General features: G+C 41.2%; 1 protein-coding gene across 11 annotated transcripts in view; it reads right to left on the minus strand.

Moving 5' to 3' along the window:
• The window catches only part of LOC140730333 (CAP-Gly domain-containing linker protein 4), a 331,198-nt gene that overhangs the window by 271,775 nt on the left and 32,882 nt on the right, over nucleotides 1–26,541 (minus strand). For all 11 annotated transcript variants that reach the window (XM_073050611.1, XM_073050610.1, XM_073050608.1 and 8 more), the window contains 3 exons: nucleotides 25,211–25,360; nucleotides 9,508–9,647; nucleotides 3,278–3,371 (listed from right to left, as the gene is read on the minus strand). In XM_073050611.1, the coding sequence (XP_072906712.1) occupies nucleotides 3,278–3,371; nucleotides 9,508–9,647; nucleotides 25,211–25,346 (370 nt within the window). In that variant the 5' untranslated portion in view covers nucleotides 25,347–25,360. The remainder of the gene's footprint in view (nucleotides 1–3,277; nucleotides 3,372–9,507; nucleotides 9,648–25,210; nucleotides 25,361–26,541) is intronic.

Below are 26,541 nucleotides of genomic sequence, written 5' to 3' on the forward strand. Positions count from 1 at the left end.
TCGTGGGAGAAGCCAGAGAGTGGTAGTTGAGGGTCTCCTCTCTGACTAGAGGTCTATGACTACTGGTGTGTCACTGGGATCAGTGCTGGGTCCTTTGTTGCTTGTCATCTACATCAATGGTCTGGATGATTATGTGGTTAACTGGATCAGCAAATTTACAGATTACACCAAAGGCTGTAGTGGACAGCGAGGAAGACTATCATGACTTGCAAAGGGATCTGTATCAGCTGGAAAAATGGGCTGAAAAATGGCAGAAGGAATTTGATACAGACAAGTGTGAGGTTTTACACTTCGGTAGGACCAATCAGGGTAGTTCTTACACAGTGAACAGTAGGGCACTTAAAAGTGTGATAGGACAAAGGGATCTGGGAATGCAGGTCCATGATTCACTGTAAGTGGCATCAAAGGTAGAAAGGATCGTAAAGAAAGCTTTTGGCACTTTGGCCTTCATAAGTCAATGCACTGAGTACAGAAGATTGGATGTTATGTTGAAGCTGTATAAGATATTGGTGAGGCCTAATTTGGAGTATTATGTGTAGTTTTGGTCACCTACCTATAAGAAGGACGTAAACATGGTTGAAGGAGTGCAGAGAAAATTTACAAGGAGGTTACTGGGTCTGGAGGATTGGAGTTATGAGGAAAGGATGAATAGGTTAAGTACTGTATTCTTTAGAACGTAGAAGGTTGAGAGATTTGATAGAGGTATACAAAATTATAGATAGTAAATGAAAGCAGGCTTTTTCCACTGAGGTTGGATGGGAGTACAACTAGAGGTCATGGGTGAGAAGTTTAAGGGGAACACGAAGGGAAACTTCTTCACTCAGAGGGTCACGTGAGGGTGGAATGAGCTGCTAGCACAAGTAGTGCATGAAAGTTTAATTTCAAGGTTTAAGAGAAGTTTGTATAGGTATATGGATAGTAGGGATATGGAGGGTTATAGTGCTGGTGCAAGTCATTGGGAGTAAGCAGTTTAAATGGTTTCCACGTGGACTAGATGGGCAGAAGGGCCTGTTTCTTTGTTGTACTTCGTTTGACTTTAAATCTGTCTTCCACAACCAGATGCACTGGATAAACCAACAGATTTGCAAGCTAGATTACTGAGTTTAGGTGATCTGGGAAAGTACAGGTAAGATGTCCAGGTATGATTTCGGGAAAGACATCTCACATGCAAAGTGGTAGTTCTGGACTAAACTTAATCACAGAGGAATGCTGGACAACTGTGGAATGGCTTGAATGCCATCACATCTTACAAAGAAAAACCAAGCAACATAAATGGCAACAAGGCTTCACTGCCTTTGTCATGTAGGCCATGACGTTCATGTGTCCTGTATGAATCTCACAATACAGACCATATATAACAATTATCAGGTGGATGGAGGAAGTTCTTTACAGTTGCATTCAAAACTTCCATGGAAATACCTATTCCAACTAACTTCTGGGTGCCCTTGACCTACGATCATAAGACAATAATACAAAGCAGCAGAATTAGGCCATTTGGCCCATTGAACCTGTGTGTCATTTCATCACAGCTGATATACTATTCCTCTCCACTCCATTCTTCCGTGTTCTCCTGCTAATCTTTGATGGTCCTTACTAATCAAGAAACTAACAACTTCTGCTTTAAAGATACCCAATGACTTGCCCTCCACAGCCATCTCTGGAAATGAATTGCACAGATTCACCACCCTCTGACTAAACAAACTCCCCTTCATCTCTGCTCTTAAAAGACATCCTTCTAATCTGGCACTGTGCCCTCTGGTCCTAGACTCCCCAACTACAGGAAATATCCTCTGCATGCCAATTCTATTTAGGCAATTCAATATTTGATAGGTTTCAATGAGATTCCCCCCTTATTCTTCTAAACTCCAGCAAGTACAGGCCCAAGGTCATCAAATGATCCTCATATATTAACCCTTTCATTCCTGGGATTATCCTCATGAACCTCCTCTGGACCTTCTCCAATGCCAGCACATACTTTCTTAGATAAGGGGCCAAAGCTACTCACAATACTTCAAGTGCAGTATGACTAATGTCTTTTAAGGCCTCAACGTTCTAGTCCACCCAAAATAATAACTGCCTTCCTTACCACTGACTCAACCTGCAAGTTAACCTTCAGGGAATCCTGTAAGAGAACTCCCAAGTCCCTCTGCACCTCTGATTACTGAATTTGCTCCCCACTTAAAAAATAGTCTATGCCTTTATTCCTTCCACCAAAGTGCTGGAGAATACACTTTCCTACACTATATTCCATCTTCCCCTTCTTTGCCCATTCTCCTTATCCAAGTCATTCTGTTGACTCCTTGCTTCCTCATCACTACCTGCCCCTCCTCTTATCTTTGTAGCTTTCCTGATCACTAAAAATGACTGGGTATCATTTCCGATTAATTTGAAAAATGCAAAAATATTGCTTTGGGAATACAAAGAAGCACAACAAAAAACAATGGAAGAAGTAACCCGATAAACTACCCACCCTCTTGCCCTATAACATACCAACAGTTACCATACGAGTCTCATTAGTTTCCTTAGAACTCATAAAACTGGAGTGAAAGCAAGTCATCCTCAATCATAAGGGGCTATATCAGGAGCTGTCAAATATGCAATAAGTCAATATATCATTGTTAGATACTGTCCCAACCTTGGGAATGATAGAGTCTGTATTTATTTAAAACATCCTGAATAGAAAAATACCAGAAAAGACAGTTAAGTGGGCTCTTAAATGGTAGACATACACTAAATATTGAAAATTAGTAAACATTAGCACAAACTGCATATAGTTTTTCTGCCTATATTTTTCAAATATAGCTCAATTAGCTATTTTGTGTTTTTTTAAAAAATAATTGACTGCTTTTAAAGTATACTGCCAGAAGCTGAATAAGATTAAATGAAACATGATGGAAAGAGATTTGCTAAAACTAGGTGGATCATAATGCCTGGTTCGATATAATGTTTATAACTGTGATACAATTATAATGATCTTGTACTTTAAAATGTGTTCACGAAGGTATACTAGATGTTGATAACAAAATGGTCTGATAAACAATCAAATTTCAAAAATAAATAGCAGGATCCCACAGGCTTTTATGTTACCCTGTCAAATATTTGCTCAATAAGTGCTCAACCTGTTTAAGATGATTCCACTGTACCAGTTATTTTGAGTGAAAGACAATAAGACCCACCAGTAAAATGTTCATGTTACCAAATACACTGATGAAACTGAGGGTGCAGAGCAAATTATTAACCAAAAAATCATTTAATTTACAATTCATTTACAACTCACCAATTCCTTGAGCCCCAGCTTTGCAGGTGTAATGTAGAAGAGTCATATCTGTCAAACCATCTCTGTCATTCACATGGCATCCTCGATTCAGAATCTAAAGCAATTACATGAGAAAGGAGATAATCGAAGATTCCTTTGTTTTCTAAACTTCAGGTAATTGCACATGACAATTAACTAAGGAAAATAAATAAAACTGCAGATGCTAGAACTTGAAACAAAAGCAGAAAAACAGTGTTTGTTTTAATTAACAACACACACAAAATGCTGGTAGAACACAGCAAGCTAGGCAGCATCTATAGGGAGAAGCGATGTCCATGTTTCGGGCTGAGACCCTTCGTCAGGACTAATCGAAAGGAAAGATAGTAAGAGATTTGAAAGTAGAGGGGGGAAGGGGAAATGCAAAATGATAGGAGTAGACCGGAGGGGGTGGGATGAAGCTAAGAGCTGGAAAGGTGATTGGCGAAAGTGATACAGAGCTGGAGAAGGGAAAGGATCATGGGACGGGAGGCCTCAGGAGAAAGAAAAGGGGGGGGGGGGGGGAAGCACCAGAGGGAGATGGAGAACAGGCAAACAACTAAATATGTCAGGGATGGGGTAAGAAGGGGAGGAGGGGCATTAATGGAAGTTAGAGAAGTCAATGTTCATGCCATCAGGTTGGAGGCTACCCAGCCGGTATATAAGGTGTTGTTCCTCCAACCTGAGTTTGGATTCATTTTGACAATAGAGGAAGCCATGGATAGACATATCAGAATGGGAATGGGACGTGGAACTAAAATGTTTGGCCACTGGGAGATCCTGCTTTTTCTGGCGGACCGAGCGTAGGTGTTCCACGAAACGGTCTCCCAGTCTGCGTCGGGTCTCGCCAATATATAAAAGGCCACACCGGGAGCACCGGACGCAGTATACCACACCAGCCGACTCACAGGTGAAATGTCGCCTCACCTGGAAGGACTGTCTGGGGCCCTGAATGGTGGTGAGGGAGGAAGTGTAAGGGCAGGTGTAGCACTTGTTCCGTTTACAAGGGTAAGTGCCAGGAGGGAGATCGGTGGGAAGGGATGGGGGGGGGTGGGGGACGAGTGGACAAGGGAGTCACGTAGGGAGCGATCCCTGCGAAAAGCAGAAAGAGGGGGGAGGGAAATCTGGGGCCCTGAATGGTGGTGAGGGAGGAAGTGTAAGGGCAGGTGTAGCACTTGTTCCGTTTACAAGGGTAAGTGCCAGGAGGGAGATCGGTGGGAAGGGATGGGGGGGGGTGGGGGACGAGTGGACAAGGGAGTCACGTAGGGAGCGATCCCTGCAAAAAGCAGAAAGAGGGGGGAGGGAAATCTGGGGCCCTGAATGGTGGTGAGGGAGGAAGTGTAAGGGCAGGTTTAGCACTTGTTCCGTTTACATCTGAGGCCCTGAATGGTGGTGAGGGAGGCGACACTTCACCTGTGAGTCGGCTGGTGTGGTATACTGCGTCCGGTGCTCCCGGTGTGACCTTTTATATATTGGCGAGACCTGACGCAGACTGGGAGACCGTTTCGTGGAACACCTACGCTCGGTCCGCCAGAAAAAGCAGGATCTCCCAGTGGCCACACATTTTAATTCCACGTCCCATTCCCATTCTGATATGTCTATCCATGGCCTCCTCTATTGTCAAAATGAATCCAAACTCAGGTTGGAGGAACAACACCTTATATACCGGCTGGGTAGCCTCCAACCTGATGGCATGAACATTGACTTCTCTAACTTCCATTAATGCCCCTCCTCCCCTTCTTACCCCATCCCTGACATATTTAGTTGTTTGTCTGTTCTCCATCTCCCTCTGGTGCTTCCCCCCCCCCCCCACTCCTTTCTTTCTCCTGAGGCCTCCCATCCCATGATCCTTTCCATTCTCCAGCTCTGTATCACTTTCGCCAATCACCTTTCCAGCTCTTAGCTTCATCCTGCCCCCTCTGGTCTACTCCTATCATTTCGCATTTCCCCCTCCCCCCTCTACTTTCAAATCTCTTACTATCTTTCCTTTCGATTAGTCCTGACGAAGGGTCTCGGCCCGAAACGTCGACATCGCTTCTCCCTATAGATGCTGCCTAGCCTGCTGTGTTCTACCAGCATTTTGTGTGTGTTGTTGTTTGAATTTCCAGCATCTGCAGATTTCCTCGTGTTTGTTTTAATTAGTTGTAATGCTTCAGGTCAGCTGCCTTTCCTCAGAGCTGGGGATAGAGTGAAGGGTATACAGTTTTCAAAGCAGAGCCAAGTTTGAGTAAGACAAAAGGATATGTGGAGATAGGTTAAGATTAACAATAAAATGTTGTTCTTCTTGATTATACTGGACCTCCCTATAGCAGTGGAGGAGGCCTCAGACAGATAAGTTGAAAAGGCTCAGAGATTGAGATTTTAAAAGGTACTGAACAGGAAACTTCGACTAAGTAAAAAGAATGGAACTCTGCCTCCTATCGCACAATACTCATTAATAAATACACATTTAAAACAAAACAGTTAAAGTAAAATCAGCTTTATTTGTCACATGGATGTCAAAATATCAAAACATATGCACTGTTTCTGTCAACGACCAATGTAGTCTGAGGATATGCTGGGGCAGCCCGCAAACTTCTTCAGGCTTCTGATGCCAAAACAGCATTCCCACAATTTACTAACTGTCACACCTCATTATTACCAGGTGTGGGTAAGCATCCTGACAAGGGTCACCGGTTGAAAAAAAGACCAGATGGTAAGCAGCAACAGCACATTAATGCAAGGGGTTTTATTTCCAGGTTAAAAAAAATGCAAAAGCTGCCCAAAATTTGTAAAGAAAAAATATATTTTAAAATAGACAAATGAAAACAAACATACATGTATAGAAATTTACAAATATACACAGGCTTTCTCCAGGACACACTTTAACTTTCCAATATAACTATTCACCAACCATCAAATCCAGTCCCCACACCTCTCTAGCAAAGCCAAATTGAGCGTTTAAATCTGCTGTCACCTAGCCTAAAAGAAACAGGAAATTCTACTGTTGATCAGTGGGGATTGATGATCGCATGACCAGACCATAGTAATTAATTCAGATGCAGAATTGGAACATTTTAAATAGGGATTCTAACATCCTACAGTTTTGTTCCACAACAAGTACCTTAATTAAACCCATAGACCAGTGTCCGCATGCTCAGATGAATATAAAAGAATACTGCCTCCCCAGCAGTGGTATTGTCTGCACAAGGTGTAGGGCACCTGCTCCCACTAACCCAGGCATAATTTTAGGACAAACCAAACTTCCCTTGGGTCTTTTGGGCCGTTCTGCTGTCAAAAAGCCAACGTAACTGATGTGACTGAAAATAAATGAAATTGTTTGGAATGCCTGTATCTAGAATACTTATTTTTATGAGTTATAAACCAACAGAGCACATTCACTGAAGGGATTGTTTGATTAGACAAGCTAACAATTGTTTTACTGTTGGGGTGTATAAATGGTGAACTCCAGAACGGGAGAACAATATGTGTGAGCTACTGGGAAAATTAGAGCAAGAACAGAACGAGCAGTGACTAACCAGGCAAAGGGGCAAGGTTTGTGGGAGAATTAGGATTGTTAACCTGTTCTGTCACACTAGCCTTCACTAACCCATATGTCTTCTGAATGTGGGAGGAAAACAGAGCACCCAGAGGAAACCCACACAGCCATAGGGGGAACGTACAGATTCTTTACAGGCAGTGATGAGAATTGAAACCCCATTACGGGCACCGTAAACCATACTAGCCACTACACAACCATGCTGCCCTACTACACTGTTGTGTGTTACTGAGTGATCTTCAGAACAAACTTTTTTTGTGAATGCATCTAGGTCCAGTGCTTAAAAAAAGTTTGAAAGCCTCATATAGTTGGTTAAGGTTAGATCATCTATTACCATCAGGACAATAACTCTCGCTGTCACTACTCACATATTTCACAGACCAACAATTCAGCCGTGGCAAGTACATTAAACACATTGACACTGCAAGACACTCACAAATGTTCTTACTTCTCGTGTGGCAGAAGGGTCCCAATGTTATGGCTGAAATGTGGTGAGCACATTAAAGTCATTAACAAGACTGAGACACGTAGCTTCTCAGAGGCATAACACTGACCATAAAGATGCACAGTAGGCACTCAATCTGGACATTCAGAAAATGCAAGGGTTTCCCAGGCTGAAGGAATCTTCAGTCTGGAGTGACACACAAGACCATTAAGACATAGGAGCAGAATTAGGCAATCTGGCCCATCAAGTCTGCTCCGCCTTTCAATCATAGCTGATCCTTTTTTCTATCTACTCCTCAAACGCAGTTCCTGGCTTTCTCCCCATAGCCTTTGATGTCATGATCAATCTCTGCCTTAAATACACCCAATGACCTGGCCTCCACAGCTGAATGTGGCAACAGATTCCATAAATTCACCACTCTTTGGCTAAAGAAATTTCTCTGTATCTGTTTTGAAAGGGCACCCTTCTATCCTGATGCTGTGCCCCTTGTCATAGACTCTACTACATGGGAAACCTCCTTTCCACATCTACTCTGTCTAGGCCTTTCAACATTTGAAAGGTTTCAAAGAGATACTGAGTATAGTGAGTACAGACTCAGAGCCATCAAACATTCTTCGTATGATAACCCTTTCATTCCTGGAATCATCCTTGTGAACCTGCTCTGGACCTTCTCCAATGCCAGCACACCTTTTCTAAGAGGAGAAGCCCAAAACTGTCCACAAGGCCTCCCCATTGCCTTATAAACCCTCAGCATTACATCCTTGCTCTTATATTCTAGACCTCTTGAAATTAATGCTAACGTGGCAATTGCCTTCCTCACCACCGATTCAACTTGCAAGTTAACCTTCAGGGTGTTCTGCACAAGGACTCTCCAGTCCCTCTGCATCTCAGATTCCTGTATTTTATCTCCATTTAAAAAATAGTCCGCACATGTATTTCCACTACCAAAGTGCATGACCATTCATTTTCCAACATTGTATTTCATTTGCCACTTCTGTGCCCAATCTCCTAATCTGTCTAAGTCCTTCTGCATCCTGCCTGTTTCCTCAACACCCTCTGTCCCCCATCAATCTTCATATCACCTGCAAACTTAGCAACAAAGCCATATATTCCATCATCTTATTAATTTACATACAGCATAAAAACAAGTGGTCTCAACACCAACTCCTGCAGAATACCACTAGTCACTGGAAGCCAACCAGAAAAGGATCCTTTTATTCCCACTCGCTGCCTCCTATCAAGCAGCCAATGCTTTAACCATGTCAGTAACTTTCACGTAATACATGGCTTTTAACTTGGTAAGCAGCCTCATGTGTGGCACCTTGTCAAACACCTTCTGAAAGTCCAAATATACAACATCCACTGCATTCCCTTTATCTATCCTACTTGTAATCTCCTCAAAGAATTCCAACAGACACATACATGCAGTCTATCCCTCTCTTAGGAAACCAGAATCTGAGTAAAGTGACATTCCCAAGCAATATAAAAGCTCATTATTGAAGGTGCAAGTAAAATCACCTTCCCTTGTACAGACAGAATGCGTCACATGTTCAACAGTATACTGCACATTGAAAGACAAGATCATATATTAACTGTCCTTGACATCATGCCATCTACTCCAGTCACTAAGGCTCTCACTTTACAAATGTGAAAGGTAACCTTCACCTCGGGGTTCATTAAAAGTCACAGCAAGACTATTACAACCACTTTCAACCTTGTTCAAATATTAAATCATATTATCAACATTTACAAATAATTACAGTATCTCTTCAAATATGCTAGGTCCCAGGCTTCTATCTGCTGGTGTTAAAACCTAATTTCCTACAAGTGGACCTAACTGAGTGGTAATTGCATATTTTTCATATAATTTGTGACACTATCTGTCAGTTTCAGGTGTTCTGGCATTATACATGAGGAACATTATGATTGAAAGCCAAATTACAAGGATTCCAATCACAAACAAGAGAAAATCTGCAGATGCTGGAAATCCAAGCAATACACACAAAATGCTGCAGGAACTCAACAAGCCAGGCAGCATCTATGGAAAAGAGTACAGTCGATGTTTCAGGCTGAGACCCTTCAGCAGGACTGATGACGGTTGCTACAAAGTACCTACTACATTTAAAAGCTATTTATGCAATAACTAATTTCTCTGTGATAAAAAAAATGTTGCACAATTGAATTTCCAGGATGCCGGGTATAGTAACAAAGAAAATGTAAATTATAGATTACCTCATTTCCAATCACATCAATATGCTGCTGAACTTGTGGAACCCATTGACGCAGGATAGCAAACAATTCTGGCACGGTTGTTTCAGGATCACGCAGGATTTGCCTGCATGCTGGGTCTTGTGGATCAAAGAAAGAAAATTCTGAAAATGAAAAATGTAAATAAAATTATTAGTCTCTTACTAGTTGTAACTGGTATTTTGATAACAAATTTGTGAAAGAAATACCACTCCATTACTCAAACCCATTCACTTTGCCACAAACATTCCGGCCCTTTATCCCCTCAAGTGTTTGCTACCCACATGAAAATTAGACATTCACAATCTTACAGCTTTTTAAAAATTACAAGCAGTAATACTATTTTATTTTTGTTGGGAACAGGGTTTAACGAGAGGCAAACACAAAGTACACTGAAGATGCTGTGGTCAAATCAACGCGTACAAACAAGCTGAAGGAACTCAGCAGGTCAGGCAGCATCCGTGGAAATGAGCAGTCAACGCTTCCACGGATGCTACCCAACCTGCTGAGTTCCTCCAGCTTGTTTGTACGCGTTGATTTAACAAGAGGCAGGTGTTATTGATCATGAATTATTGCCATAGAAGACAGGAGAAGAAATAGTGTGATGGAAGGGAAAGAGCAGAAGAAAGTGGCAGACAGATTATTTGGGAGAGGGGAAAGGGAATTAACAGAAACAAATTGAACAGAAAAATGGTAGTCAATTGTGTTTATGACAACAAGAAAATAAATTGCAAACAGAACAGCCACAAACAGCAGGATCTCTCAGAAGCTATCCATTTCAATTTGACTTCCCATTCCCATTCAACATGTCTGTCCATGGCCACCCTATACTGCCACGATGAGACCACTCTCAGACTGGAAGAACAATACTTCCTTAGAACTGTACTTCCTTAGAAGGTTGGCGTCATTCAATGTCTGTAGTGAGATGCTGAAGATGTTCTATAGGTCAGTTCTGGAGAGCGCCCTCTTCTTTGTGGTGGCGTGTTGGGGAGGAAGCATTAAGAAGAGGGACGCCTCACGTCTTAATAAGCTGGTAAGGAAGGCGGGCTCTGTCGTGGGCAAAGTACTGGAGAGTTTAACATCGGTAGCTGAGCGAAGGGCGCTGAGTAGGCTACGGTCAATTATGGATAACTCTGAACATCCTCTACATAGCACCATCCAGAGACAGAGAAGCAGTTTCAGCGACAGGTTACTATCGATGCAATGCTCCAATGCCATTAGGCTTTACAATTCTACCGCCAGGACTTAAGAACTTTTTAAAAGCTATTATTAATGCTTTTTGAGATAGTGATTTAGATGCATATCATATTTTTTACTGAGTTAAGTATTGTATGTAATTAGTTCTGCTACAACAAGTGTATGGGACATTGGAAAAAAAGTTGAATTTCCCCATGGGGATGAATAAAGTATCTATCTATCTATCTATACCTCATATTCCATCTGGGTTTCTTCCAATCTGATAGCATGAATATCAATTTCTCTAACCTCTGGTAATTTCTTCCTCACCCGCCCCACCCCTTCTCTCTTTTACAATTCTCCATTCTGGTTCTCGTTCACTTCTCCTCTTCTCCTTGCCTGTCCAGCTTCTCCATCTTCTTTCCCTTTCTTCCATTTTCCACTGTCACCTCTTACCAGATTCCTTCTTGTTTTGTCCCTTTTCTTTTCCACCTATCACCTCCTAGCTTCTTACCTCATGCCCCTTCCCCCACTCACCCACCCTCCCCCTCACCTGGTTTCACCAATCAACTACCAGCTTGTACTCTTTCTTTTTCTAGCATTTGCCAATTTCTTTTCCAGTGAAGACTCAGCCCGAAACATCGACTGTTTATTCCCTTCCATTGATGCTGCCTGGCTTTAAGAGGTCCTCCAGCATTTTGTATGTATTGCGCAAAAATTGCAAACATATATTTTTGAACAAATAATTAACTTACCGTTTTGAAATGTTATCATGTACTTAAGTACTTCTGTGTTTTAACATTTCTACTTACATATATTTTAGATGTTTGTAGCATTTGGAAGTTTGTGTGCCTCAATGACCCAGAGAGCTATGGTGGCTAGAGTCAGGGCATTGTGCTTTTATTCTTAGCATCACCAATGCCAAACAGGCCAAATAGTAGAGGCCAGACTAAGAGTGCTCCAACGGTCCTCCAGTTTTGGAGGTTCAGCTCAGGGCAAACAATCTTGACTGGTCAAAATAAATGGTTACAGAAATAGCAATGAAGAATCCTTCTTTATCTGTGTGCAGTGACATTCCTGAGTCTCCATTCAGAACCTGCATGGCTGACAGTAGTGAAAACCAAGAGAAAGCGACTGGCATGATGAAGGAAGCCCTGAACACTGCCAAGATCAAGACCAAAATTGTTTTTTTGGAACCAAGTACAACACTGGCAAGCTAGCAGAAATAGCTACAGAAATGCATTGTTACAACCTGGGTGTCAGTGAAAGCAAATGGACAGAAACTGGCAGACTAAAGGCAGCAACTGGTGAAAAAAGGTTTATACTCAAGAAGGGAAGACGGTCAGCATCATGATGGTCAGCTGTCATTTTGAAGAAGGGTATTGAGAAATGCTTGCTAGAGTGAAAACCAATCAATAGTAGGCTGATGAGAGTCAAATTGAAAGGGAAGCAAGTGAACATGACTGTGATCCAGTACTGTATTCCAACTAAAGATAGTGATACTGAAGAAAAGGATATCCTCTATGATCAGCTGTAATTGGAGGTAGAGTTAACATCACATCGTGACCTGATCATACCATAGTGGGAAATAACAATGCACATTTCATTAGGGTCATGGGCGCACATGAATGTGGAATGATGAATAACAATGGTTGAAAGACTGGTGGAATTCAGTCTCATAACATTCTGGTCATAGGAGGGATGCTCTCTCCGCACCATGAAATCCACAAACTGACATGGTGCTCATCCAATGGATGTGACAAGTACCATATTGACCATTTGATAACCAATGGAGACAATTCTTGTAGGATGTAAATGTGAAGAGAGGACCAGATACAGGAAGTCATCACCACCTTATTGTAGCAGTGATGAAATTCAAGCTGAGAAACACTGGGACTAGAACAGACATTTTGATGTTGAGAACTCAAGGATACTAGTGTGAGATCTGCCTTCACCATTCAGCTCAAGAACAGATTCCGGGCCTGGCAAGACCTTGACGAAGATGTGTCTGTAAACAAGATCAACACAATATGGAAATGGATTGCCTCAGTCTTCATGGAAAGCAGCGAGGCTTGGTCTAGGATATAAAACTGGAAAGAAGAACAAAGCAACATCCACAAAATGCTGGAAGAACTCAGCAGACCAGGCAGCATCCATGGAAAAGAGTACAGTTGACATTACAGGCTAAGACCCTTCAGCAGAACTGATGAAGGGTCTCCGCGCAAACATTAACTGTACTCTTTTCTACATATGCTGCCCTGGCCTGCTGAGTTCCTCCTGCAGTTTGTGTGTGACGCTCAGATTTCCAGCACCAGCAAATTTTCTCTTGTTTGCGTATAACAACAAAGCATGGATACAGTGGGAAACATGCTCAGCTATAGAAGAAAGACGAAAATTAAGAAGGTGTTAGACGCAAAGTCAACATGAATTAAGGTGAAACTTCAATGAGCATATATTGAAGCTAACAAGAAAGTGAAGAGACTTGTAAGAAGGGACAAGATAGTCTACACTGAAGACATTGCAGAGCAGGTTCAAGCAGTATCCGGTTGAGGTGATTAGGGAAATATATACAAAATTTCAAAATTGGTATCTGGAAACTTCCAGGTCAGATCCAGCACTCCCATGAGAGATAATAACTGTCTGCTTTTGACAACTGAGAAAGAGCAAGAAACACTATGGACAAAGTATTTTAGAAAATTACCAAATAGACCACCACCAGATGAAGAACCTGACATTTAATTATCTGCAGAGGACCTCAACATCAACACAGATCCACCCAAAAAAAGAGATTACTGTTGTGATTAAATGAAAGAACAACAATGCTCCAGGACATGACAATTTGAACGTTGAACTGTTCAAAGCTGAACTAAAAGTTGCAGCAGCCATCCTGCAACCACGGTTTACTATAATCTGGGAACAGGGACAAGTATCCAAGAAATGGACAAACAGAGTTATTGTTAGGATCCCCAAGAAAAGAGCACTAAGTGATTGCAACAACCAGCGTGGCATCACAGTTTTGTCAGTGTACAGCAAGATTCACGCCAAAGTCATTGTCCAATCAATTACAAATGCTGTTGATGTGTGCTTGGGGAAAGAGCAAGCTGACTTCAGGAAGAATAGAAGCTGTGTTGAACAGATCTTCCTGCTGCGTAACATCATTGAATAGTGCACAGAGTGGCAGAGACAAATGTATGTGAATTTCATGGCCTTGAAAGGGCTTTTGATAGCATCCACAGGGAGAGCCTCTGGCAAATTCACAGATCATACAGGATACCTTCCAAAACTGCCCAGCTTATTCAGAGTTTCTGTGCTACTTTTACCTGCACAGTTGGAGACTGCAATTTGAGCTTCAACGTCAAGACAGGAGTTAGGAAAGGCTGCCATGTCAGCGATATTGTTTATCCTGATGATTGATGGGGTTGAGGCAAACAATGAAAGATAAGCAGAGAGGCATTAGGTGGACTCTATTCTCTATTTAGGAGACCTTGACGTTGTGGGTGACCTCGTATTACTAATGCCTCAGCACTGCACCTGTGTATCTTTGGTGGACAGGCTGAACTTAAGAGTCAGCCAGAGAAAGACTGAGACTGTGACCCTTAACGTGGAGTCTCCTCCACCCATCAAGGCATATATCATTGATTACCCAGCAGCGGCAGATTCATCTACCTGAGAACATCATTTGGCAAGATGGTGGGACGAAGGATGGCATTCAGTGCAGACTCAGCAAAGCTAGAAACGTTTTCAGATCAATGAGCAACATATGGGGATCACCAACTACAGTCTCCACACTAAGGTGAAGCTGTACCAGAGCTGTATTCTGTCCACACTCTTGTACCGGTCAGAATGCTGGCACATGACAGAGAGCTGTCAGCAGTATGCACCATGAGTTCCGGAAGATCCTCCTTATTTTCTGGCCAAGAAAGATCTCCAACCATGCCCTATTCCCTCAGTGTCATCAAGAGGACATGGCCACAATCATCATGAAGAAACATTGGCGATGGATTGGGCACGTGATGAGTTGACTCCATCATCAAGACAGCACTTCACTGGACCCTTGAAGGGCGGAGGAAACGTCGGACACCAAAGACTACTTGGCACCATATCACTGAGGCAGAAATGAGGACCCAGAACCACACCTGGGGCACAATAGAGAAAATAGCCAAGGACAGACAGAATTGGAGGACCTTCATTGTTGCCCTAAGTACTAGCAGCGTAGTAAGCAGTAAGTAAGAAAGACACCAATTACACTAAAATTAAATGACACAGAGTATACTGACCACTCAGCTCTAAGAACAAAACCTGAGAATTAATCTCAAACACGAGAAAGTCTGCAGATGCTGGAAATCTAAACCAACAAAAGCAAAATGCTGGTGGAATTCAGCAGGCCAGGCAGCATCTATGGAAAAAAAAGTAAATAAGTCAACGTTTCGGACCAAGACCTTTCTTCAGGACCAGAAAAGGGTCCTGAAGGCGGAATGCAACCCAAAACATCAACTGTTTACTCCTTTCCACATATGCTGCCTGCCCTGATGAGTTCCTCCAGCATTTTGTGAATGTTGCTAGAGAATTAATCTGTTGGTGCAGATCAACATGCTCTAACTTAATGCATTTGACTATATTAAATATATTATTTGAGCAAATAAAGTAACTGGCAATTTCTGGACATATGCTGTTGAAAATTAGTTATTTCTAATATTCCAATCCAGACAAATATAGGGCCTTGTAAAAGTATTCACCCCCCCAACACTTTGTTCACATAAATGAGTATTACAACCAGGGATTTTGACCAATTTAACTGAGAATTTTTATTTGTGTATTGTACACTCTTTTTCTTACAGCAGAGCCGAAAAATCATGAAAAACTAAAACTTCAAAATGTCAGTAGTTCAAAAGAATTCATCCCTTTTGCTCAGTACTTAGTTGAACGACCTCTTGCAGCTACACAGCCAGTACTCCTTTTGGATATCTACATTAGCTTTGTACAACATGATGGAGCAAGTTTTGCCCATCCCACCTTACAAATTTCTCAAGCTAGGCCAGTTAAGTTGGGTAGCGGCAGTGGACAGCAACCTTAAAGATATTTGATCGGGTTAAGGTCAGGACTCCCACTGGGCCACTCTTGGACATAAATTTTCTTAGTTTGAAGCCACTCCATGCTTGCTCTGGCGGTGTGCTTTGGGGCGCTGTTCTGCTGAAAAATTAACTTTCTCTCCAGTTTAAGATTCTGGGAAAGGCTAGCAGGTTTTTATTCAGGCTCTCCCTGTATATAGCAACATTCATTTTCCCATCAATCCTAAACAGATATCTGGTACCTGCTGCTGAAAAGCATTCCCATAGTATGATGCTACCTCCACCATACTTTATACTAAGTGTACCAAGTACCATTTAGTGTTAAGTCCAAAAGGTTCCACTTTAACCCCATTCGACCACATCTTCCATATTTTTACAATATCTTCTATGTGATGATTGCAAAGACTTTACAAGCAAGGATAAGCTTTTTTTTAAAAAAAAAAAAGCCAGGGCTTCTTCTTTGCCACTCTTCCATAAAATACCTTTTTTGTGCAAGGCATTAGAGATTGTGCAGCCATGAACTTCATCTCCAGTTGCAAACACTGACTTCTGCAGCTCACTCAGAGTGACTGTTGGTGTAAAAGTAGCCTCTTTTACAAAATGCCATTCTTCACCAGCGACAAAGTTTAGAAGGGTGGCCTGACCTAGGCTGTGTGGCTGTGGTTTCATATTTTTTCCACTTTTACATGATGAACTGCACTGAGTTCTGAGGTATGTTCAGTGCCTTTGAAATGGACTTGGACTCTTCCCCAGATTTTTGCTTCTCTATTATCATTTCCCTGACTTGTCTTGAATGCTCGTCTTAATTTTGCTTTAGTCTGTTGAAAATGTACCATACTGTTGGGCCTTACAGAGAGAGCAGGTATTTATTCTTCTGAATTCTTTGAAAATAGGTGATCCTCATATTCCTACATCAACAAACTGGCTGATTTGGCAAGGTAATACAGTATATTGCACCTAAAGAAAGTTAACTTGGAAATTACAAAGAGGATGAACATTTCCTCAGCCTCACAATTTTGGTTTATAATTTTTAGTAAATTGTTGACAGGTTTTGGAAATTTTCTTTTGATTTCACATGATGCACAACTACAGCTCAAAAATCCTATTTCAATATATTTTAAATTTAGAAAATGAGACAGTAAAATGTGAAAATAGTTGTGGGGGATGAATACTTTTTCAAGTCACTGTAATTTTAGTCTATATGAATATTAAGACCATTGCACCTGATTAGTTTAATCATAACTGTACAATAATATCCTTAGTATTTGGATATTAGGTCATCGTTGCTGTGTTTTTAAATGTTCAAACACCTTCATTAATTTGCACAACATCATGCAAAATTCATATTTAAGGAATAACTCACAAATTATGATTTCTCAAAATCTACATAGTTTATGAACTGTACAGTGCCTATAAAAAGTATTCACACCGCCCTTTGGAAGTTTTCATGCTTTATTGTTTTGCAACATTGAATCACAGTGGATTTAATTTGGCTTTTATTGACACTGATCAACAGGAAAAGATTCTTTTGTGACAAAGTGAAAACAAATCTCTACAAAATTATCTCAGTTAATTACAAATATAAAACACAAAATAATTGACAGCATAACTATTCACCCCCTTTAAGTCAGTATTTAGTAGATGCATCTTTAGCAACAATTACAGCCTTGAGCCTGTGTGGATAGGTCTCTATCAGCTTTGCACATCTGGACACTGCAATTTTTCCTCATTCTTCTTCACAAAACTGCTCAAACTCTTGTCAGATTGCACGTGGAATGTGAGTGAACAGCCCTTTTCAAGTCCAGCAACAAATTCTCAATTGGATTGATGTCTGAACTCTGACTTGGCCATTCTAGGACATCAACTTTGTTGTTTTTAAGACATTCCTGTGTATCTTTGAGTCATCATCTTGCTAGAAAACAAATCTTCTCCCAAGTTTAAGTTCTCTTGCAGACTGCATCAGGTTTTCCTCCACAATTTCCCTGTATCTTGTTGCATTCATTTTACCCTCCACCTTCACAAGCCTTCTAGGGACTTCTGCAGTGAAGCATCCCCACAGCATGATGCAGCCACCAGCAAGCTTCACAGCAGCAAGTCTGTTTCTGATGATGTGCGGTGTTTGGCTTACACCAAACATAGTGTTTAGTCTGATGGCCAAAAAGCTCAATTTTGGTTTCATCAGACCAAAGAACCTTCTTCCAGCTGACTTCCCACATGCCTTCTGACAAACTCGAACCAAGATTTCATGTGAGTTTTTTTTTTCAGCAGTGGCTTTCTCTTTGGCACTCTCCTATAAAGCTGCAACTGGGGAAGCACCCAGGCAACAGTTGTCATATGCGCATTCTCTCCCATGTCAGCCACTAAAGCTTTTAACTCCTCCAGAGTTCTCATAGGTCTCTTGGTGGCCTCCCTCACCAGTCTCCTTCTTGCACAGTCACTCAGTTTTTGAGGAAGGCCAGCTCTAGACAGAGTTACAGCTGTGCCATATTTTTTCCATTTCTTGATGATTGACTTAACTGTACTCCAAGGGATATTCAGTAACCTGAAAATTTTCTTGTATCCATCCCAATTTGCGCTTTTCAATAACCTTTTTGTGGAGTTGCTTGGAGTGTTCTTTTGTCTTCATGGTACAGCTTTTGCCAAGATACTGATTCACCGGCAGATGCACCTTCCACTTGCAGGTGTATTTTTACTACAATCTATTGAAACACCTCGTCTGCACACAGGTCTCCAAAAACACATTTCCATTCAACTAATTACATGACTTCTAAAACCGATTGGCTGGACCCGTGATGATTGGCTGTGTCATATTAAACATAGAAACCCTACAGCACAATACAGGTCCTTCGGCCCACAAAGCTGTGTGGAACATGTCCTTACCTTAGAATTACCTAGGCTTACCCATGGCCCTCTATTTTTCTAAGTTCCATGTACCTATCCAGGAGTCTCTTAAAAGATCCTATCGTTCCCGCCTCCATCACCACTGCCAGCAGCCCATTCCGCACACTCACCACTCCCTGGGTAAAAAAACTTACCCCTGATATCTCCTCTGTACCTACTTCCATGCACCTTAAAACTTTGCCCTCTCGTGCTAGCCATTTCAGCCCTGAGAAAAAGCCTGACTATCCACATGATCATTATCTTGTATACTTTTATCAAGTCACCTCTCATCCTCCATAGCTCCAAGGAGAAAAGGCTGAGTTCACTGAACCTATTCTCACAAGGCATGCTCCCCAATCCAGGCAACATCCTTGTAAATCTCCTCTGCATCCTTTCTATGGTTTCCACATCCTTCCTGTCATGAGGCGACCAGATTTGAGCACAGTACTCCAAGTGGGGTCTGAACAGGGTTCTAAAGGTGAATACTTAAGCAATCAATTATTTTGTGTTTTATATTTGTAATTAATTTAGATCACTTTGTAGAGATCTGTTTTCACTTTGACCTGAAAGAGTCTTTTCTGTTGATCAGTGTAAAAAACAGATAAATTAAACCACTGTGATTCAATGTTGTAAAACAATAAAACATGAAAACTTCTAAGGGGGGGAGTGAATACTTTTTAAAGGCACTGTGTGCCTTTACTTCTGGTCATGGCATACTTCAGAAGTTTGGCATGCATGACCAGTACTAATTAATGTCTGTGCTGCCTTTATGGCAGTTATTTAGTTTATAATATTTTCGCTTAGTAATTTGTTAGCATTTTTTAGTTAAAGTTAGGATTGTTTAAGTAAATTCATTTGTCTGTAATATATCGCGGCTGCGATGACGTCACATCCGGGTTCGCCGCGTCTTGTGGGAAAATACCGGTTTGGGATAAACGCAAGGGTGGGGGTCGCTCACATGTGGCGCCACAGCACTAGTTAAGTTTCTCTCTACGCACCAAAAACACAGTGAAAGCAACGCTGTAAGTCATTAGATAATCGATATGTTGAGTTAAAATGTTAACGCCGATTCTGTTAAAAGTAACGACGGTCGATAAGGTTTATGTTTTCGTTAATTAAAGAGTCGGGATAGTTTGTGTTGAAGTGTATTTAAAGCAGTCAATGGAGCAGGTAGATTCTGACTGTATGCTGCACTTTAATGTAATGTAGTTATTGTAGTTTTACCTTTGCAAGTATTCACGATGTAAATGTGATATTTAGAAGGAAACAAACACTGTACCAATCTTGTATTGTTTTATCAACAGTTTTCACCATACGTTAATGTGAAGAGTGAACAGTTAATGGTTAATCTTACTGCGACCTTGTTTTCATTGACTCCGGTTTAACTCGACGTTTAATTCGGGTTCGTTACACCCGAGCGAGAACGTTACAGTGTCATTGGTATGCATCACTTACTTTGAGCACAGGAAGGTTACATTAGGTCATGCTTCGTTTCTACAGACAGAGAATATTTTCACAATGCTCCATTTGTTGCAATGCCAAACTTACAGAGTCACAAACATATCTGACGCTCACTCAACTCAAAAGAGCAATAGTATTTCCTGATTCGGGAGTCTTTGCTATGAAAGCTGGTTTGGACATACTGACTTTGGCAAAGATGGACTGTACGTTCCCTCTTCGTGATTGCTGGATATACAGACGACATGCTATGCAAACACAGGAATCAAAAACAGTCTAGATTTGCCTAAAGCTCCCAAGGCAGAAGGGGAGGGACTCTGGAAAGAGAGACTCAGTTTTCTGAGGTCTGTTATCTCCTGGACAACCTTGCCTTTGCCCCAGGGAACCAGCAATAAAAGGAGGAAGAGATGACGGAACAATTCAGCAGGTGGCAGGGGAGGTGATTCCTGGCTGAACCTGCTTTCTGGGCCAATCTGTCAAGGGATTTTGAGGATTCTACCAACGAATGTCTGAAAGCATTTTTCCTTTCTGCCTTCCAATTAGATTTGTTGGCCCTATTCCATCCAGGAACGTACTCCAGAAGCTGAGTCAGGCTGGTAGAATGTTGTTCCCTTTCAGCTGGCTGGACTCCAGATAGCTATGATGAATGGCAATGAACAACTTTGGCTCTGAAAGGAGTGTGGGTGGTGGTAATGTGATTGTATTGGCATTTCCTGAGATTCTGCAACAATAAATGTAAAAATAGTATGGGAACATGGTATTATTATGCAAACTGACTAGCAAACTGTATGTGCAGAATAAGATAGAACATATAATGCTATGAGGGAAAGATCTCTGGTTACTTACATATCTAGGTTATCAGCTGCATTCTTGGTTGTTCAGGGCTACATCTTCAGTTACCCAGTAGCAAGCCATTTTATTAGATGGCTCCCCTTAAATTTGTTGTAGGTAACAAATGCCAGGAAAACAACATGTGGGAAAAATAACGAGTAGACATTCTTATCCCTTACTATCATATTTCCTTGGATCCCTTTGAGTTTAAACTAGAATCGTTGGGGGGTGGGGACTGAACTGAAGAGACTGGGGAAGAGGAGATTTGCTCACAAATAGAGAAAGCTTGGAGACAGTGTGTGAGGGAAGATCGGCAGGTGATAAAGAAGGGACGCACTCAGACCAACGGTCTGAGATGGGTCTATTTTAACGCAAGGAGTATTGTGAACAAAGTGGATGAGCTTAGAGCGTGGATCAGTACATAGAGCTATGATGTGGTGGCCATTACAGAGACTTGGATGGCTCAGGGACAGGAATGGCTACTTCAAGTGTTGGGTTTTAGATGTTTCAGAAAGGACAGCGAGGGAGGCAAAAGAGGTGGGGCGTGGCACTGTTGATCAGAGATAGAGTCATGGCTGCAGAAAAGGTGGAAGTCATGGATGGATTGTCTATGGAGTCTCTATAGATGGAGGTTAGGAACAGGAAGGAATCAATAACTGCACTGGGTGTTTTTTATAGGCCACCCAATAGTAACAGGGATATCAAGGATCAAATAAGGAAACAGATCCTGGAAAGGTGTAATAATAACAGAGTTATCGTGATGGGAGATTTTAATTTCCTATTGATTGGCATCTCCCTAGAGCAAGGGGTTTAGATAGGGTGGAGTTTATTAGGTGTGTTCAGGAAGGTTTCTTGACACAATATGTAGATAAGCCTACAAGAGGAGAAACTACTTGATTTGGTATTGGGAAACGAACCTGGTCAGGTAACAGATCTCTTAGTGGGAGAACATTTTGGAGATAGTGATCGTAATTCTATCTCCTTTACAATAGCATTGGAGAGAGATAGTAACAGACAAGTTAGAACAGACAAGTTAGAAAAGCCTTTAATTGGAGAAAGGGGAATTATGAGGCTATCAGGCAGGAACTTGGAAGCTTAAACTGGGAACAGATGTTCTCAGGGAAAGGTATGGAAGAAATGTGGCAAATGTTCAAGGGATATTTGTGTGGAGTTCTGCATAGGTATGTTCCAACGAGACAGGTAAGTTATGGTAGGGTACAGGAACTCTGGTGTACAATGGCTGTAGTAAATCTAGTTAAGAAGAACAGAAAAGATTATGAAAGGTTCAGAAAGCTAGGTAATGTTAGAGATCTAGAAGATTATAAGGCTAACAGGAAGGAGTTTAAGAAGGAAGTTAGGAGAGCCAGAAGAGGCCATGAGAAGGCCTTGGCGGGCAGGATTATATGTGAAGAGCAAGAGGATAAGACATGAAAGAATAGGACTTATCAAGTGTGACAGTGGGAAAGTGTGTATGGTACCAGAGGAATTAGCAGAGGTACTTAATACTTCAGTATTCACTATGGAAAAGGATCTTGTTGATTGTAGGGATGACTTGCAGCAGACCGAATAGCTTGAGCATGTAGATATTAAGAAAGAGGATGTGCTGCAGCTTTTGGAAAGCATCAAGTTGGATAAGTCGCCAGGACTGGATGAGATGTACCCCAGGCTACTGTGGGAGGTGAGGGAGGAGATTGCTGAGCCTCTGGTGATGATCTTGGCATCATCAATGAAGACGGGAGAGGTTCTGGAGGATTGGAGGATTGCGGATGTTGTTCCCTTATTCAAGAAAGGGAGTAGAGATAGCACAGGAAATTATAGACCAGTGAGTCTTACTTCAGTGGTTGGTAAGTTGATGGAGAAGATCCTGAGGGGCCGGATTTATGGACATTTGTAGAGGTATAATATGATTAGGAATAGTCAGCATGGCTTTATCAAGGGCAGGTCATGCCTTACGAGCCTGATTGAATTTTTTGAGGATGTGACTAAACACATTGATGAAAGAAGAACAGTAGATGTAGTGTATATGGATTTCAGCAAGGCATTTAATAAGGTACCCCATGCAAGGCTTATTGAGAAAGTAAGGAGGCATGGGATGCAAGGGGACATTGTTTTGTGGATCCAGAACTGGCTTGCGCACAGAAGGCAAAGAATGGTTGTAGTCCGGTCATATTCTACATGGAGTTTGGTCACCAGTAGTGTGCCTTAGGGGTCTGTGCTGGGACCCCTACTCTTTGTGATTTTTATAAATGACCTGGATGAGGAAGTGGAGGGATGGGTTCATAGGTTTGCTGATGATACAAAGATTGGGGTGTTGTGGATAGTGTAGAGGGCTGTCAGAGGTTGCAGCGGGACATTGATAGGTTGCAAAACTGAACTGAGAAGTGGCAGATGGAGTTTAACCCAGATAAGTGTGAAGTGGTTCATTTTGGTAGGTCAAATATGATGGCAGAATATTGTATTACTGGTAAGACTCTTGGCAGTGTGGAGGATCAGAGGGATCTTGGGGTCCTAGTCCATAGGACGCTCAAAGCAGCTGTGCAGTTTGACTCTGTGGTTAAGAAAGCATACGGTGTATTGGCCTTCATCAATCGTGGAATTGAATTTAGGAGCCAAGAGGTAATGTTGCAGCTATATAGGACCCTGGTCAGACCCTACTTGGAGTACTGTGCTCAGTTCTGGTCACCTCACTACAGAAAGGATGTGGAAACAATAGAAAGGGTGCAGAGGAGATTTTCAAGGATGTTGCCTGGTTTGGGGAGTGAATCCTGGATGGGTTGAGTGAACTCGGCCTTTACTCCTTGGAGCGACGGAGGATGAGAGGTGACCTGATAGAGGTGTTAGAGGTGATGAGAGGCATTGATCGTGTGAATGGTCAGAGGCTTTTTCCAAGGGCTGAAATGGCTGCCACAAGAGGGCACAGGTTTTAGGCGCTTGGGAGTAGGTACAGAGGAGATGTCAGGGGTAAGTTTTTTTTTAAAAACGCAGAGAGTGGTGAGTGCATGGAATGGGCTGCCGGAAACAGTAGTGGAGGCAGATACGATAGGGTCTTTTAAGAGACTTTTGGATAGATACATGGAGCTTAGAAAAATAGAGGGCTATGGATAACCCTAGTAATTTCTAAGGTAGGGACATGTTCGGCACAACTTTGTGGGCCGAAGGGCCTGTATTGTGCTGTAGGTTTTTCTATTTTTCTAACATCTGTGCATAGAAAACTTGCCACTAGGTTAGTAATATTCAAGTTAGAGAAGTGGGTCAATTCTGCCACCCATTTTATGCCTTCATCTCTATCAAAGAGCCCAGTCGAAAAGAGAACCAAAATTTAGCCACCCTGCTAAGCCACAGCACTGTTTTTTTGCTAGCTTCCAAAACAGAATGTTTTATAAACATATTTCAAAAATCTACAAAAATGGTATTAAATTTATTCCATTAATTCTTTAAATACAAAGAAACTTAACATTTCCAAAAAGTCAAATAGCAAGAATCTAAAAATCACTTATATTTACCCACATATCCCATTGAAAACAATGATGAAGAATTCCTTATGCCACATCTAACCAGGCACAGGTTGCTTCAACAGATCCCCAACCATAAGTGGGGAGGAACCTCTTCAGCTTGTGCTTCCATGTTGATTGTTGAAGCTTAGTGGAGGAGATGCCAGCAAATAATTGGCAGCAAGTTCAGAAGTTCACAACCATATGCACACAGATGAAAAATCTAAACTTTCTGGCACTTATACAGAATGTGCTAGCAGATGTAATTCCCTGAAAATTTTGAGTCTGTATCCACAGAATTCTTTTGAAAAACAGAGCAATTTAAAATAATCTTAAATTTCATCATCTATCAGAATCCAAAAAGCAAAATAATGCAGACATGGGAACTCTGAAGAAAAAATGCTGGAGAAGATAAGCAATCACCTTTGACTATTTCTTTCTCTACAGATGATGCTTGACTTACTGAGTACCTTCAGCATTTTGCTTCTTTCTATTTACAGAGCAGTGTTATTTGATTATTACAAATAGGCAATACAAAGTAAAGCCCAGGTCTCACAGTTAGTCTATAATTATCCTATCATCTACGTCATGCAATCAGTACCATAGTTTATGGTTGAGCTCTGTATGCATGATTTGCAAGTTTTACATGAAATTCAAAATAATATCCACCATGTTCTATGAACATAAAGATAACACCTACAATTAAAATTAGTTTAGTTTACAAAAAGAATGATGAAATATATTTTTTCCAAAGCTAGCTGTTATTTTTTTTTAATTACTTACCACAATCTGTAGGCATAGGTGCTGAAACTACTGGATGTACAACTGGTCTCTCAGAATCTGAAGATATAGTGCTATAATTTCCACTTACGGAGTCCTCATCATTGGAAGGTTCTACATAAGAATCTTCTTTTGTCATTTCAGTGCTACTTTCTGCAAAAAGTAAAGAGAACATAAAGCTTGGCTTATTCACTCATTCCATTCAACTTTTATAAATTTGTTCTAGTATTACTTAATTAAAGTAATTGGTGTGAAACTTCCAATTGCTGCAAATTTTCTTTGTTAATTATTGGCCTGCAGAGTTTTGTTTTAGAGATGCACAATGATAAGACTCCTCATTAGTTCAATACTTATCAAGAAACTGACTCAATCATCAGACAGAGCTCTCTTTATAATCACTTTAAAGAATTATGGAACTTCTTGCCAATACTAATGGCTTAAAGGTCTTCTGACCCACATAGAGCAGGAAGATATTCGGTTTCAGTCCAATTATGCAGAGCAAACAGATCTCAGTCAAAACAACAGTGCAATCAAAACAAAAACAAAAAAATGCTAGAAAATGATCAGATGCGGCCTGAGCAGCTGAGAAGATGGACAAATAAATGCTTCAAGTTGATGACCTCACTTCAGAAATGACAAAACCTGCAAAGGAAGTAAGGATGGAGAGAATAAAGGAATGTCTGCAGTGAACACTTTCTCAATTACAAGGACTCTTCCAAGTTATGTTCTCAATATTATTTATTATCTATTTATTATTTTTCTTTTTTATTTTAACAGTTTGCCTTCTTTTGCACATTGCTTGTTTGTCCGCCGTTGCATGTAGTGTTTTATTGATCCTGTAGTGCTTCTTTGTATCTACTGTAGATGCTCGCAATAAAATGAATCTCATGGTGACATACAGTATACATACCTGGATAATTAATTTACTTTGAACTTTAAAGTCTAAAAGATGATGCAGATTGGCACTGACAGAGGCTTGTAATGACAGCTTATCTATCTGGAGTTCTACATAAATGGAATGGGGGTGACAAAGGAGGAAACTAAAAACAAAAGATCTATAGATGCTTGAAATCTGAAATTAAAACAAAAGTGGTAAAAATGCTAGATCATCAACCAGAAACATTAATTATGTTTCTCCCACCATTGGTACCTTTTATTCCAGATTTCTAGCAACTATCATGCTCCCAAACAGTGAGATAGACAACAAGGCAGCTTCTGATAATCAGAAATAAAGAAAAATAGTAGAAATGTTTACTTCAGCATTCCCAGATTGGACATTGAGTACTGAAGCTGCACACCCAACACCCATGATTTTCCAACAATTAAGCAAATTT

Source organism: Hemitrygon akajei, chromosome 7, assembly GCF_048418815.1.
Source record: "Hemitrygon akajei chromosome 7, sHemAka1.3, whole genome shotgun sequence".
In the NCBI taxonomy this organism is placed as follows: Eukaryota; Metazoa; Chordata; class Chondrichthyes; order Myliobatiformes; family Dasyatidae; genus Hemitrygon; species Hemitrygon akajei.